Source organism: Sebastes fasciatus, chromosome 5 (genome assembly GCF_043250625.1).
Source record: "Sebastes fasciatus isolate fSebFas1 chromosome 5, fSebFas1.pri, whole genome shotgun sequence".
Classification (NCBI taxonomy): domain Eukaryota; kingdom Metazoa; phylum Chordata; class Actinopteri; order Perciformes; family Sebastidae; genus Sebastes; species Sebastes fasciatus.
Window position 1 is genome coordinate 17,845,052 of NC_133799.1, and position 16,942 is coordinate 17,861,993.

The 16,942-nt window shown below is 39.7% G+C and overlaps 2 protein-coding genes across 5 annotated transcripts in view; one reads left to right on the plus strand and one right to left on the minus strand.

Annotated features, from left to right (window-relative positions):
- The first annotated feature begins 463 nt into the window (after positions 1 to 463).
- Positions 464 to 2,834, plus strand: LOC141767798 (small ribosomal subunit protein eS27-like). Its single transcript, XM_074635436.1, has 4 exons — positions 464 to 618; positions 1,050 to 1,155; positions 1,265 to 1,375; positions 2,315 to 2,834. Exons 1-4 carry the CDS (start codon positions 613 to 615, stop codon positions 2,341 to 2,343), a joined length of 252 nt encoding a protein of 83 aa, XP_074491537.1. The 5' UTR covers positions 464 to 612; the 3' UTR covers positions 2,344 to 2,834.
- Positions 2,693 to 16,942, minus strand: part of tpm4a (tropomyosin 4a) — a 28,538-nt gene continuing 14,288 nt past the window's right edge. For 2 of the 4 annotated variants that reach the window (XM_074635421.1, XM_074635423.1), the window contains 7 exons: positions 10,243 to 10,376; positions 9,972 to 10,089; positions 9,774 to 9,844; positions 9,602 to 9,677; positions 8,013 to 8,075; positions 6,978 to 7,047; positions 2,693 to 4,607 (listed from right to left, as the gene is read on the minus strand). In XM_074635421.1, the coding sequence (XP_074491522.1) occupies positions 4,525 to 4,607; positions 6,978 to 7,047; positions 8,013 to 8,075; positions 9,602 to 9,677; positions 9,774 to 9,844; positions 9,972 to 10,089; positions 10,243 to 10,376 (615 nt within the window). In that variant the 3' untranslated portion in view covers positions 2,693 to 4,524. Of the gene's footprint in view, positions 4,608 to 5,946; positions 6,199 to 6,977; positions 7,048 to 8,012; positions 8,076 to 9,601; positions 9,678 to 9,773; positions 9,845 to 9,971; positions 10,090 to 10,242; positions 10,377 to 16,942 lie in introns of those variants that run through there. The other 2 variants (XM_074635422.1, XM_074635424.1) reach the window with 1 other exon arrangement.

Consider the following 16,942-nt stretch of genomic DNA (forward strand, 5'->3'; position numbering starts at 1 on the left):
ACTAACAGTGTAGCTATAAACTCACTTGTAGTATAGTTCATAGTATAATTGCATTACAAAATACAACTTGGATGTAAACTTGTTTTGTTCTCAAAATGTGCTATTCTTACACTTAAAGTACACTTAAAAGTATACTTTTATAAACTCAAAAGTGGGTCAATTTAGTCCCAAGAAGTATTGAAGTAGTAAACGTACTACTAGTTGATATTAGTATGCTTACTACATAAAATATACTTAGGAAATATATTTGAACTTTACATCATTTTATGTGATAAAATAAACTTGAAGTACTTTTTCTAGGTGGACTAGTCAGAACAATTAACCACTTAGCCTACCTATTATTTTTGACCCTTGATTTGTACTGTTTGCAAAAGTAATTATTAGTAAGTATTAATTAGTAAATCATAAAGCCATTATTAAGTATCATTATTATGTACTCAACATGGACCGGTCCATCCAGTATGTTGCACCTCCCATACAGAAACAGACCACGCCTGCTCAGTGATCAAAACATCACAACAACAAACTAGAGCTGGTTGAGAGGAGCACAAGAAATCACACTTTCTACATCGTATTTGCATCGGACGATAAATCGGAGTGATTTGAGCAAAAATGCCTGTAAGTGTAAATCTTTTTATTGATATATATATTTGTGGTTACAAACTTTAGATCTTGTAGAACAGTTGTGATTGACAGAACTAAGCTGCTCAAACAGTCTGTTATTAATTGCTAAACCTAACATTATGCCATTATTCAGTTGATACATGGGGTGTACAGTGGGAATATGCCTAAATGGGTTTTATAAATATCATTATTTGTATGCAGTATACAGTACAGGTGCATAGTTTCCCAGGTATGATGCAGGCAGGGCTTGTCTGGACATTTTTTGTGCACTTGATCTAAGAAGAAATTAATTCATCAGACTGTAGGGGGCAGTAGGGTATAATCAAAACATTATCATCATTCAGTGCATAAGTAACATAATAATAATAAATCATTTAATTCTTTAAAATGACAAATATTGAATCATGCTCTGATCTGGGTTGCAGGATAAGGATCTGTTGTATCCCAGTCTCTCTAAGGAGAGGAGTAGACACAAGAAGAAGAGGCTGGTGCAGAGTCCCAACTCCTACTTCATGGATGTTAAATGTACAGGTGAGTGCACCACACAGCTACTTTTTCCTGTGTTTTTTGGATTAAGTATGTGCTTAAAAGTGGTAGCCTGTATTCTAATTGATCTTATTCTCTATATACTCCTCCCCAGGCTGTTACAAGATCACCACCATCTTCAGCCATGCCCAGACAGTGGTACCTTGTGCAGGCTGCGCTTTAATCCTCTGCCAACCAGCAGGGGGGAAATGCAGACTAACTGAAGGTAAAAAAAATAAAGTAAAAAATAAGCAGGGTTGACCCGAATGCTTCGAAGCTTAGAAGCTTTGACCATTGCCATGGTAACCGACCTCCAAATCAGTATTCGAATGCTTCGTTTTTGATTTTTTATATTTAATTACAAAGTATAAATCCGAAAATATCCCATGTAATATGGATTAATCCATCAACATTATTCATATTTAACATGAATTAATTTTTTTTTAGTTGATTATATGTATATGTGTTTTTGTATGTGTATATACTGCGTGTGGGTATATGTGTATGTATGTATATATATGTATATATAAATAGATTTTATTTTATTTTATTGTTTTCAATTTTTTTTTTTTTTACCTGTGTATATTCTTTTTACTTATTTATCTATTTTTTGTATGTAATATGTTTTTCCTGTATCTATTCTGGCTTATTTTATCTTAATATTAGGTTTGTTACGTTTTTTTGTACCAAGAATGTTATTATTGGGGACGTTTGTGAATGTTTGTTCTGTTGTTTCAAAATGAACAAAAAACAATAAATATAATATTGAAAAATAAATGAATAAAAATAAATAAATGCCTCGATACATCAATAAATGTATTTGATTGCAGCAAAAATAATATTAAAAATAAATGTAGCCATTCAAAAAAAGAAAAAAAAACATTAATTATTATTAGTTATTCTCAGACGGATATCGCCGTTTGTTGTGTTTAGAGGTGTGCTTGTGTGTGTACAGTAGTGTGGCAGCAACATTGAAACGGGGGAGATGGAGACAGATGCCACGCTGCGTCTCGAAGCTTCGAATACCTTTGAATATTTCTCACCGAGGTTTCGAAGTAAAAAAAATGGTATTCGGGACAGCCCAAAAAATAAGGTTTCAAATCTATTCTTCTTACGGTTTTACCTGTGATGAGATATTGACGTGTTTGATTTTTGTCTTGTCTAGGTTGTGCCTTCAGAAAAAAATACTCCTGAGCAGAAAATGTGTGGAACACCCATGACAGGCAGCTGGAAGAATGTACCATAGAAAGCATCGCACTTTGGGCTTTTAAATCCTTAGTAGAGAAATATATCTATCTGTATATTGATAATGTGGAGTGAAATTTCATCCCGCCACCCCCCCCCCTGTGGTGTTTCATAGAACAGAGCAGAAGAGGAGCTATGCAAGCTCAAGATTAACTTAAATCATAAACATGCAGACATCCCCGTATATTCAGATTGAACTGTATGCATATCAGGTTGATATGATGAAGCACTTTTATGTAGAGTAGTGAGTAAAGCACGTTATGAAATCTTCAAAATGCACAAAAAGTCCAACGAGTCATGATTTCTGTAAAACATTTATTAAGTTGACATAGATGGGGGTTGGTGAATGAAATAAAATATTTCAAAATGATGTGTGGCATGAGATGAAACCATGATGACCATCACAAACAAAAAAAATAATAAAACATTTTAAGAATTTATTGTCTGTGTAATGTGAGTTCTTTGGTCTTAAGAGTTCCCCTGGCAAAAACAAAATAAGAAGAAGGAAGTGGTGTAAATGAAACAAAAATAATCGAAGCAATACAATTTCTCAAATACCTAACATTATTCTACTATATACAATAAGTATCCATGGTTGATAAAAGTTGACTCGAGCTTCCAGTGGTTTGGGGTTTAGCTCGCTCATGTAATACAATATATTGTAAATCTAGTAAATATTGGCTACATATAGTTGGCAATGATGAAGTACTGTAAGTGTCAACGGTCAGGTCAGCTGCTGAGGGAAAGGTTGTACAGTTGAGAAATGTATAATGTACATGCACAGCTCTCAGATTCCCACACTGCAAAAAGAGAACACATTTGATGCATCTTCAACATGTAGGCCTCAGTATAATCAGGGATTGGCAAAGAGGCATTACTTTTTAAAGAAATGTAAGGAAGCCTAGCATGTGCCTTGACCTGTTTATTTATCAGTGAAACCTTTCCATAATATCACCTGTCCATTTCACCAGGACACATTTCGGAGGATACTGCGAAGACAAGCACACATAAGCTGAACAGAATGCTGCAGGAACGAGTTCTAAAACCCGGAAATGAGTTAACATTTTAGCACTTCCGGTTCCCTCGTCTCGATTTTTGAATGGGTTTTTAGGTTAGATGCCTGAAATAAGGTCTGTGATTAACACAAACTTAATACATTTTGTTTTACAACATAAAATACATCAATAAAAACCCCATTCATGAATTTTTAATCTTTTACGTGTCCTAAAAAAGGCGGTTGCTAACAAGTGGCTAAATGAGACTACTAAACGTCATCACGCCAAACACTAGTGGGCCTTTAGGTTAGTGGTGGTGACGTGAAGTCATGCGACTGTGGTGTAGTTTATAGCCTAACGTTAGCTTTTTACTTTTGCTGATTGCATTCACGCTTCAAAAATCATATAAGTGGTGTTCATTTGTGGAGATTATCTTGCTGAACAAAACGTGTAGTATCATAAACGTTTGTTTGCCACAGAGCTTATTTTCTACAATAATCAAAAACCCAATGACAAAATCCCATTGGCTTTTTGTCGAGGGAACCAGTGCAATGCTAACTTCCTACAAAAATATGTCATCCCTGCACCACTCTACTGTATGTTTGTTAACTTGTATCCTCCTCAGGTGGTACAGCATGATCAGAAATACAAGACTGTTGACTAACTTCATATCACCACTGGGTGGCGCTTTAGAGCCACAGAGCAAAACCCGACACCATCTGTAGCATATGCATTAAAATAATCAGACAGAGGCTTAATGTATGTGCACGTAAAATTATTGAGCCAGTTTAAGTGGTTCAGTCAGTGACCAAATCTGAGGTTTCTTTGGGTGTGTTAGTTAGTTGCCAGTTCGTTCTAATAATAAGTGGTCAAAAATTATTTCTGGGGAGAATTTCTGCAATCCCAGCTGGAGATAAAAAAGAAGAAGCGATGGGATCAAAATGACATCCCATCTTAAAAAAAAAAGAAGAAGAAAGTTGTGCCTTAGAAAAAAAAAAAAACATCAAGGGACAAGCATTAAGTTAATCCCCCTTCACACGGGGAAGATTTTACAGCTCGAAATGTGGAATGGAGTCGAACATTTAAAGGAATGTTACATGACGATGTCATCCTCTCCAGCTTCCTCTCTGTGTGTTTATAAGCTGTTCAGTTCCTGCAGGGTTTGGTCCAGGACTTGATGCATGCCCAGATTCTCCTCTTTGGCATGTGATAATTTCTCTGGAGAGAAGAAGAAGAAGAAAAGTGACATCAGCACATCATCAAATACTGCTTGTGTCACGGCAGTTTATTCTCCATTATAGGTTCGTCTAAAAAAAAAAAAAAACAGCATCCCTTGCAAAACAGCACAGAGCACTGTTTTACTGGACAGATGTTTTGCATAACTATTTTGGTTAAAGTTGTGCCACATGCAAAAACCTCAACCACACCGCTGTGCCTTCCATGCATAAACTGCTGACTGTCGTTCTCTGCCAGAAGACTGTTAGTAGATTACAGTACGGATGTTTTAGAGGACTTGTGTGATACGTTTGTTGTATTGGATGCTACCTTGTGTAATGTAAGTAGACACATAAATATATGCAATATCAAAAACCATCAAAAAGGAGTTAGATTTACAATCAAAGGAGTGTTTTAAAGGGGATTGCAAACTGCATTAATTCACACAAAAAACAGAGAAAATCTCACCTTGTCTCACATGAATTTGCGCTGATAATTAGACTCACAATGTACATCAACAATCAGTTTGACAAGATCAAACTATTGGTTACCTAATTACTAGGGCTGTCAATCGATTAAAATATTGAATCGCATGATTGTCCATAGTTAATCAGGATTATTCGCAAAGTACATTTTTATCTCTTCAAAATGTACCTTAAAAGGGAGATTTGTCAAGTATTTAATACTCTTATCAACATGGGAGTGGGCAAATATGCTTGCTTTATGCAAATGTAATATATATTTATTACTGGAAATGAATTAACAACACAAAACAATGACTAATATTGTCCAGAAACCCTCACAGGTACTACATTTAGCATAAAACATATGCTCAAATCATAACATGGCAAACTGCAGCCCAACAGGCAACAACAGCTGTCAGTGTGTCAGTGTGCTGACTTGACTATGACTTGCCCCAAACTGCATGTGATTATCATAAAGTGGGCATGTCTGTAAAGGGGAGACTCGTGGGTACCCATAGAACCCATCTTCATTCACATATCTTGAGGTCAGAGGTCAAGGGACCCCTTAGAAAATGGCCATGCCAGTTTTTCCTCGCCAAAATATAGCTTAAGTTTGCAGCGTTATTTAGCATCCTTTGCGACAAGCTAGTATGACATGGTTGGTACCAATGGATTCCTTAGGTTTTTCTAGTTTCATATGATGCCAGTATCTTCACTCTAACAAATTTAACGTTCTATTATCGCGTTAACTTTGACAGCCCTAATAATTATAGAAATCACAGAGTGATGGCAATGTACACTACATAGCTGAGGTTATAAAACTTGAAGGTATCAAACTTTTATGAATAATCAAGAACAGAGAGACAGAAGCTGTAAAGTAGGAAAGAAAAATATTTTTTAATTAATTATTTCCTGCACAGTAAGATGGGAAGAAGGCACATACAGAATCCTCCAGAGAGAGAAGAGGAATGAATGAAAGATGAATTCAAAGCACAAGACAGAGGAAGGGAAGTGAGAGGCAGAGAGAGAGAGAGATGCCAGAGCATCTTACAGAGATGTCATGTCATTGAGAGCATGGTCCAGCTCCTCACTAATGGCCTTGTACTTCAGCTTCTGAGCATACAATTCATCTGTAGGTCAGAGGTCGACAGGAAGTACAGTGCAGGTGTTCAGGGACAGCAGCGACACAAACAAGCCGAGAGCAGGATAAGAATGAGAGGCAGATGGAGGAAGAAGAAGAGCAGAGGGAGGAAGGAGAAGACAAAAATAAATAGGTCAGGCTTTTTAAAGATGCAGAAATGCTTGGAAGAAAGAATGGTGAATATCTAATTACGCTCAAAGCTCAGCTAAAGAGCTGCAAGCTTAAAGCTGCTCTGAATGTCTCATAAAACTGCTCCAAAAACAATAAACTCAGCGGCCTGTGGTCCAACAACTAAACAATGCTGACCTAAAAACATCGGAGCACATTCTGTCCTCTTTGCGGCGCGGCTAACATGGAGTAGCTGTCCTTCACAAACAAGGGGCTTCCATGAGCTCAGGGGTTTCCATCCATTTGGCAGGGAGCGCTTTCTTTTCCACAGAAAGTGTTTACAGTGTTGCTGAAATAGAACGCTCCTTCTTCTGGGGTCTATGTCAAGCTGAATGTAATTGTGTATTTGAAGCATTACGATGGATTAGGATTAGAGTTGGCCTCTGACCTGCAGGAAACTCCACTAAACGATCTGCTCGTGGTTCATCAACAAACATATTTCCTAATTTACTGAAGCTGAATGCACCCTTAGGTCCAGAGATGACTGGTTGCTCATTTAAAGCCAGTCATGAATTGCATTTGCTTTTATGTTGTGTTATAAAAATGGTATATTTCGGTGTAAACAAAGCGGTGCAACATTATGTGGTGCTGATCTCATACCTTCCAGATCATCAATGGACTTTTCCAGTTTGGCCACTGTCCTCTCTGCAAACTCTGCACGGGTTTCAGCCTGACGGAAACACAGACACAGTACGTATGTTACAAGGTAAAGAAACCAGCTATAACGCAGCAAATTCAACACATTGTTAGAGCAATTACTGTTGTTTTTCTCACATGCCTCCACCATGAACAGAGAATCAAAGAAGATTTTTGATGAATTGTAGTGAATGGGCGCCGCGTTTAATTACAGCAAAATCATATCAAAATATCCGTTTACAAACTTGTACACAACTCCTGCAGTATTACCCAAGTCTCATCTATCCAGTCGTACGCTCACTACTTCCTAGACTTGCCGCAGTAGTCAGTGTTACGCGATGTTACACGGTGTTCGGGCACACACCGATTACATTAATTGCCCACCACCCCCACCGTCGTTTTGCTTTTTTTATAGAAATAAAACACATTCAGTTGATATTTGTGTATCAGCGCCGTGTTATCAATATATAGTCGGACAATGGACGCTACAAACTGAAAGTGAAAGTGTCTGCTCCATACACAGAGTAGCAGGCACCTTCTGGATTCTTTGTTCACTGTGGAGACATGCCAGAAAAGTTTTCTACACAAATTCAAGGTGACACGAGGTGAGTAATTGATACATTTTGGGGGTGAAGTATTCCTTTAAACTGATAAAAATGAATATTGAACCAGCTAAAATCATCAATTTAGTAACATAAATAACCGATCTAAAGGATGTGATGAAAACTTGATGAAGAAGTTGATTATTTTTTGGCATATTTTAAAAGATGTATCCAGCAGAGGGAGATAGTGAATGTAGGGAGAGAGGATGACATGCAACAAAGGTCCCTGGCCTGATTCGATCCAAAGACACTGCAGTTAGACCACTATCCAACTATGATGTCTGCCCCGGTGTTCTTTAAAAGTGCCAGCATTTATGTGGCACATTGCTGATTTGTTTCATTCTAAAATCATACAGTTTATGGTCAACTAGTGTGATGACAAGAATCAAGATCTCACCTCCTTCAGTTTGTCAGTAAGAACTTTGATCTCCTCTTCGTACTTGTCTTCTTTTTCTGAGTACTGTTGACATACAGAGACACAGAGGGAAAAAAACATTACCTAATCAGCAGCAGAAATACAAACAAATGCTTACACATGCTTTCACCTACAAATGCACAACATACTCTCTATCGTCTAAGGATTATAGCTGCACCACTCCCTCTGAGGAGTAATATGTAAAGTGGGAGGATAGTGGCACGAAAGAGGCGAGGTGTTGGCCTGACCTGGGAACAAGTTGTGCTGCGATGCCAATCACGGCCTGACTGAACAAAGCAATGGCATGTATCGCTACAGGTCATGTGGTTAGCCTGGCACGCCGTCATACTGCCTGTCTGTGCGTGGGGAGGAATTTAACGTAGCAAACAGGAAGAATGTGCTGCAGGTCTCTACAGGCTGCTAGTCCACATAGACCAAAACACCTTATGCTGCCATTAACCCTGCATACACAAAAACAGCCTCAGAGGCACTATTTTGATGTCTTAGATTCTCATTTTGTTTTTTACTTGTGTGATCTTCTTAATGAGCATTATTAGAGGGAGCCAGCGACTCCTTCTTTGTAATTGTTGGGCGTACGACATTAAACTTTGTCACGCGGTGGATACGTTATTGAACAAACATATGTTCGAACAGCTACTCCTAATAGTAGAGTTCAGGTCTTGCACTCTTGATACATTCAGGTTTTCATCTAAACAGCCTGAGGTAAAATAAAAGGTTGCGTTGGAAGCGGAGCCTGATGATACACAATTATAACGGAGGTAGTATGAAACAATACTTTGTCGATGTGGTATCCCTCCCTACTCGCTCAAATTACTGCCCACTGAGCCATGACAACAGCCCAAATGATAGGATGCAGGCAAGTGGAGATGAGTATGTGCTGGGTGCCAGACCTGGTGTTCAGTTTATACTGTTGTATATTTAGGTTGTTTATTTGTGAAAGAGAAGGAAAGCAACTCCATAAACAATCAGTGAGCTTCGCAACTGTATGCCAATATAATTAGAAAATTAAGTTTTACCATTGATGCAATCTAAACAGATACATTTGCCTTCAGCAAAACGTTATCAGAGTCAGTGAATGCAGCCCAACTTGGTAAACAAGTGTTTTTTATCATAGACTGTATGTAAGAAGCAGACGCAGTCACCGTGACGTCACCCATTGGTTTGTGGACTGCAGTTTTGAAGCCTCAAGTTCGGCTTTTTGGCAGTTGTCATCTTGTCTTTTTGGTTTCGTCTGGTTTGATCAATAGATATAATTGGGTATCATCTGCATAACAATGAAAGTTTATGGAGTGTTTTCTAATAAAATTGCCTAAAAGAAGCATATATATAAGATGAATAGAATTGGTCCAAGCAAAGAACCATGTGGAACTCCGTGACTAACAGATAAAAAAGATAAGTTGACTGCAGTCTGCTGCATTTTTTCCAGTGTGGAAAAACACCACTGATCTGGCACCTTGGGAGGCCAAAAAAAGAAGTACTACTTATAAATGTGTATTTCTGTTGCAGGGTCCAGTCATCATCGCCGCACTCACGTGCAACATGACACTCACCTTCTCAGACTGGGCTTCTAAGGACTTCAGGTTGTTGGTCACATTTTTCAGCTCCTCCTCAAGGTCACTGGCTTTACTGTGGAGAGAAACCAACGTATGCTTGGTTTTAATGGAAGAGCAGCGGGCGAGGGTGTGTGTGTAGCGCTCGTGTTCGTGCGTTCACTGGTTTTACCATTCTGACAGCTCGGCCCTCTCCTCAGCTCTCTCCAGCTCTCCCTCAAGGATCACCAGTTTACGGGCCACCTGGGAGGAAAAACATTAAAACCGTTTGGACTTGAAGCACAGTAGAGTCCGAAAGATACGAATACGTCAGATTAAAGACTAAAAATGCCTGAAAAGTAGAGTGCAGCGTCCACTGTCAAAGTCTCACCTCCTCGTATTTACGGTCGGCCTCCTCAGCGATGTGTTTAGCCTCCTTCAGCTGCATCTCCTGAATCTCCATCTTCTCCTCGTCCTTGCCTGCTCGGTTCTCGATCACCTTCATCCCTCTGATTGGACGAGACATAAATAAGGCTTTAAATGATTTTGTGAAAGCCAGGTGATGCAGCGTTCTCACACACAGGCAATTGCAGGCATAAATGCACATAGACAACATTTGAATCCAAAGAATATCAAGGTTGTTTAATACGACTTAAACTGACCTCTCGCTCTCATCTGCGGCCTTCTCAGCCTCCTCCAGTTTCTGCAGCGCCGTGGCCAGCCTCTCCTGGGCTCGGTCCAGCTCCTCCTCCACCAGCTGGATCCTACGGTTCAGACCTGCTACATCACCCTCCGCCTGAGAGTGAAGAAAAGCGGGAAGAGAGAAATTTAGTCATTCATTCAACTTTAAATCATCCAAGCTGGTCTCACCTTCCCCCCTCTTCCCCACCATAACACAGGAAGAGAAGGAAAAGGCCCAAAGAGGGCAACGGGGGGAGAGAAAAGTCAGCAGCTCGACAACAAATTATGAATAGCTAGAAAAAAAAGATGGACAGCAACCTGTAGCTTTATTTCAACTGTCTGCACAGCCAAATCAACTGTATAAAAGTCCACTCTAAAATAAGTGAATAAATGCTATTAGACAGCTGAGATGAGTAAAATAGTTTAACTTCATGCTTTTTAATTTGTAATAGTTTTATGGCTTGTAAAGCTCTTTGTAAGACCATGTTGAAAATGGAATAGAAGAAAAATAAGACAGGGATCATAGTTTAGTTTCTAGGAATCAGGTGTGTTGTCCAGTACTGTCTTGACCTGACAACCACCACGGTCTAGAGGTTTCAAATGAGGCATTTGATTCATGAGGAGTGCAGAGCAATAGTCACTGACTGAAAGTTCCTTGTCTCATCAAAGTGTCACGAACAGAACATCTCAGCAGCTTCTTCTCCACTGAGGTATCTGTCATTTTTTTGGAAAAAAATGATTATGTATTTTCAAATGTTGAGTGATAACTTCAGCTAATTTGGACAACTCCCAGAACGGACAACGCTTGTCAATCACAAGATAGCCACGCCCTAAAGCATACCCTGCTTTATGGTCTATTTGACTCTAAATGGGACCATAATTTACTTAATGAACATCATGCTGTATTGAAGAAGACTTGAAACTAGCGATTGAGACCATAAACTCATGTTTACAATGTTTACTGAGGTAATAAATCAAGTGAGAAGTAGGGTCATTATCTCATAGACTTCTATACAATCAGACTTCTTTTTGCAAGCAGAGGAGTCGCCCCCTGCTGGCTATTAGAAAGAATGCAAATTTAAGGCACTTCAGCATTGGCTTCACCTTTCAGAATCGGACGTTGCTGCCTGGTTTATATAAAAGAAAAATACAAAAATTAAACTCAAGTGTTATTATTGTATATTTCTCTAACTTTATCACTGCAAAGAAACTGTGCATTTTATTTTCAAAGCTGTTACCAGTGGATTGAGGCAGCCATGTTGGGGGAGAGGAAGCTACACAAACAGTTGGTGCAATGCCGCTGCAAGGACTCTTATTCTGAAAATACTTCTGATAAATAAGTGAATATAACCATGGACTACAGGGAGATATTCTGCCTCAACACTCAGTGCTGTGTCTGTTTTCTGTACACTCATACTTAGACTGAATCCACATAAAGAAGTCTGACTGCAAGTAAACTGAAATACATTCACTTCCATCTGTAAGTGAGATACTGTAATCTATTCTTCATGCTCTCTGGGGCCGCTCATGTTTCATAAATCAATAGTTGTCAAGTTGATTAATAATAACTGAAATGGAGACAGCTGGAGGTCCTTAGTGGATTTTATATAGGAGCGAGGCCTATCTACAATAAACACAACTACTGACTGCTGAGTCTGCCTGTCGAGTCTAATCCTTTTTAATATCTGAACATCGCAGGACTTTGGATTTGAATGAAACAAAAACTAAATTTCCGGTGACTGTGAATGAAGAACTGGGCCAAGTATTGTCTCTTCTGCCCTTGGTAAACAAAGGCAGAGAGGGGAAAAAGAAAGCAAACAGACAACTATACAGGCATTTCCTCTCTGTTGGACAGGGAGTTTATCCAACCGCCGCCTCCTATGGAGCCGCTTTCAAATTGGAAACCAGCCCACCTCAGTTTTCATACAAAAGGTTACCACAAAGAGACTGTCCACTGTTAAAAGTTTACAACCAGACAGCCACATAACTGCACTTTTGAACCGTTACAACACTGAATTATTCATTCAAACCCAGACTACTCACACAAGTTTACTCCCTGTTACTAAAACGAAGCAGGTGGGGGTTTCTTAGACAAACAGACGTTTTTCTGTGCTCGGTTGCAGCGCTGCAGTTAGTAGGTCAGTGACTCATTAGCTAGTCATTCAGTCCAGAAGTCAGGTTGCCAGTCAAAGTGCCTGCCATTCAGCTTACAGGTGGGTGAGTCATTCTGACAGCATTTGGCAAGATAAAATCATTACGAGAGACAAAGGAGAAAGAGTTGGCAATGAGGAGGAAAGGTGACGCTGCACAGAGAGGAAGAGCGAGCTCAGAAAGCTCAGTGGAAACGAGTTATTAAGACCTCTCATTTCCATGCTGTCATAGGCTCAATATTTCAGGAAATGAAAGCATGGTTTCCTCCTTGTTGGCTGCTGGCACAGGCCTCTTTTTTCATTTTTCATATTTTCTCCCTCCCGTCTCCCATGTCATCCTAGACTGCTGAGTAGCCAGTCAGCCTTTCCACCTCTCCGTCCTCTCCCAGGTCCTGCCCTACTGCACCCAGAGCTGCCGAGGGAGGCCGCTGATATGAGACAGGAAATGTCTGTCACGACTAGTGTTGACATGCTTTAAAACAGCCAGCCAGTACTTGATAAGAGGAAAACCTAACCCAACACGGAATGAATGAAAAGTCATAAATCGGTCGAACATCTTGAAATCTCATCAGCAACGTCCTTCACACAGGTCTGTCGACGCCACATCTGGCTAGTTTGAACAGAATTAAACCAGAGCCTGAAATAACAGATATCGTTATTCCCCTTAGTCCTGAGTGAAGCAATGTGCTGTGAAGAATACCGTCTGCACTCTGCACACAAACAAACATGCTATTCATGAGCTTTAGGTGCAGCCACACCGGCTGTAATGCACTTCCAGACACACGCACGCTCTGCAAACATGCAAACAGTCATTCTGTCAATCTCTGCCTCTCTCTAACAAACATCACCAGCTCAGCTAGCAACCAGCTAGCTTCCTGCCGCCTAGTAAAATGTTAAAAAGTCTCAGCCAACGCCACTGCGGTGGTAGTATATCTACGCTCGAAATCAAATGTGTGCAACCTGGCGCGTTATCTGTCATCAGATTTTCACAATCACAGGGGGGGAATCCCCTTATACAGAGGCAGCCTTGTGTCAAGTAAAAAAGTGTACATGCATACAGTACATGCCTCTAATTCACTCAGCCATGAGAAGAGAAGAGCTTCTCCTGTAAGGTAATGTTGGAAATACATTCCTCCTTCCATTGATAATAAAACCATTAAATCATTGCTTAAAGCTCTTTTAGTGTTTAGGCGAACCTTTACTCTAAGAATAGACGTTAAACGTTACTAGACAAATGAGGATCTTGAAAAAAGTGACAGGAAGTCAGCTGCCCGACATCCTTTCATTTCCTCCCTGTGATTGTTCTTTCTTTCAGAGCTGGTATTCTCTCCGTCTGTCTCTGGCCATGCCCCCTTCCTTTAGCAACCACTTTGCATTCTCCGGCTGCCAGGGACGCACGCCGCCTTATATGGTAAAACAAACTATGGAGAATGTTTGTGGTCGAGAGTATCAGGAAGATTGTGGCAGCGAGCACGCACGCGAGCACAGACACGCACACACACACACATACAGTATATATGTAAAAGATACTGGACGACAAGTAGCTGCTCTGTTATCAATCTAGCTTAATGTGTAACACTGGTGCTTTCTAAGAGGTGAACTGTTGGCTACTTAACAGCTGCCTTGGACCAGTTAGTGCCTTGCTAAAGGACATTCAGTCATAGTGGTTGTAAGACTCTTAAAGGAGTAGTTCAACAGTTTGAGAGATTTGCTTGTTTGATTTTTTTGCTGAGACTTAAGGCTGGCCCACACTAAAAGATATTTTCATATCTTAACAGATGTTGAAAATGTAAGAGACCCCACACATAACGACATGTTGGTTAAGGTTAGGATATGTCGTCGGGCAGCGAGTATCGCAGGTGTTATTGCATGTTTTTGCAAGCTTTCAATTTGCGGGTTATCTTCTAGACACGACCATTAGCCACGGCTGTGGTTGTTGTCCTTCCTTCTTTAGTCAGCTTGGTTCCCAATTGGTTATCGTTCTTTCCCACGTGACTGCGTTATCGGCTATCCTCAGTGTTAAATATTTCTGATTTGAAATTGGAGCAATATTAACATATTTCACACCACAGGAATATCTGGAGAGAACATTTTTAAAACCATCAAAAAATCAGGGCATGGTGACCATTGTCGGTAGGGGGGTAATCGGCTTGATTCTCATGTAGTGTGTGCCTGGCAATCCCATGTCGGTACGATGAATGCGAAGCTACAGCCAGCATGTGGTTAGCTTAGCTTAGCATAAAGACTGGAAACAGGTGGAGACAGCTAGCCTGGCTCTGTCCAAAGCTCACAAATTAACCTTTTATATTTTATTTGTTTAATCCATAAAGAAAACTAAACTGTAAAAACAACAAAGTGGTTTTAAAGAAGGTTATGTGTCAGACGTATTCTTGGCCGGCTGCAGTCTCCAGTGGTTGCCTGGCAACCGCACTGTGACAACAATACTCTGTAAAACCACATTGTGTTTTTAAACTTCCGTTTCTTGTATGGATTTAACACACAAGATTTAACGTGTCAATTAGTGAGCTTTAAAGATGCTGGTAGGCAGATTTTATTACTTCTGGACAGAGCCAGGCTAGCTGTTTTATACTGCTGGCTGTAGCTTCATATTTAATGTACAGACATGAGAGTGGTGTCAATCTTCTCATCTAGCTCAAGAAGACACTAGAGGTAAGACAGCAGTAAACATATTTCCCAAAATGTCAAACTATTCCTTTAACAGTCAGTGCTGCCTGGTTATTCTGCGCAGCATCGAAACAGCAAAAAAAACACTAACACCCACTAATATCTGGCTTTTGTCTTCGGTGTATGTCTCCATTTCCGATGCGATGCTATGTGACGTGTGTTGAAGTGAATATATAGTAAATAAAATCAAGAGGGATTTGGACAATTATTATAATTTCTTAACGTACAAATCATGCAATTGATATGCGCTCCTCAAAGCCACCAGACTCCAGTCACAAAACGATAATTTGACATCGTTGATCCCCGTTAAACTCGACAGAAACAAAATAAAACTCAATCAAAAACATCTTTGTTTGTCTTTCCACTTATCCAACAATCACCGACCCTAATATAATATATATAATAAGCAACAGATATAAAAAAAAGTAGTAACCACCGTAACATTTTCACTGTTTACTAACCCTGCTTCCTGTGCCGGCCAGTGCCTGTCGCCTGTTTTTAGCGTGTTTTTACAGGCTAATTTTGGTGGGAAAGTGGCATAAGTGACAAACTACAACACGTTGGAATACAGGGCTCTAATTCCTCCTCACCTCTCTGTCACTGGTCTCTACTCAGTAAACAGTCTACCGCCTGACTTGAAGATACAGCACAGTTGTACTGGGAGTGACTTAAGAAATACCTGAGTGTATTAGATACAAGATCAAGGACAAGTGAAAGAGGAATCTAATTACTAGCTGATTCCAGGGCAGTGGGCTAATGAGCTGCACAATGCTGTTGGGGTCCATGGGAAGTTATTCCTGACACTGCTGCTGCTCGCTATACTCTCAATGTAAATGTGTGTCTGTGTGAGTGTGTAATCTTTTCCTGGCATGCAAAGAGAGCTGCATACAATGTATAAGGCAGCCTGTCATGAGGTGTGATATGTAAAAGAGGGTCATTAAACTTCCAGACAAGCATCACAATGAGATCTCTCTGTGCAGAAAAGTAATTTGTCAGACTTTCACACAGCTCTCTTGAGCAGGTTTGAGTCTTTCGTTCAGGCTCTGACGCACAATACTGAAGTGTCTAATCCTGACAGGAGGATCATTGCAACCCGTTTATAAAAAGGCCCATCAGAAATCCACAAATATAATATATAACCAAACTATTTAGACAGTTGTCCTTCTTTGTTTTTTTTGGAATTTAATTTTATCCTAGCAATAAAACTTTTTATTAGAGCTCTCAATTGATTAAAATATTTAATTGTGATTAATTGCATGATGGTCTATAGTTAATCACGATTAATCACACATTTTTTATCTTTTCAAAATGTACCTTAAATGGAAATTTGTCACGTATTTAATACTCTTATCAACATGGGAGTGGGGAAATATGCATTCTTTATGAAAATATATGTATATATTTATTATTGGAAATCAATTAACAACATAAAACAATGACAAATATTGTCCAGAAACCCTCACAGGTACTGCATTTAGCATAAAAAATATGCTCAAATCATAACATGGCAAACTGCAGCCCAACAGGCAACAACAGCTGTCAGTGTGTCAGTGTGCTGACTTGACTATGACTTGTCCCAAAACTGCATGTGATTATCATAAAGTGGACATGTCTGTAAAGGGGGAGACTCGTGGGTACCCATAGAACCCATTGTCATTCACATATCTTGAGGTCAGAGATCAAGGGACCCCTTTGAAAATGGCCAAGACTGTCTTTCCTCGCCAAAATTTAGCATAAGTTTGGAGCATTATTTAACGTCCTTCACGACAAGCTTGTATGACATGTACCAATGGATTCCTTATGTTTTATAGTTTCATAAATGCCAGTATATTTACTCTAGCTTTAA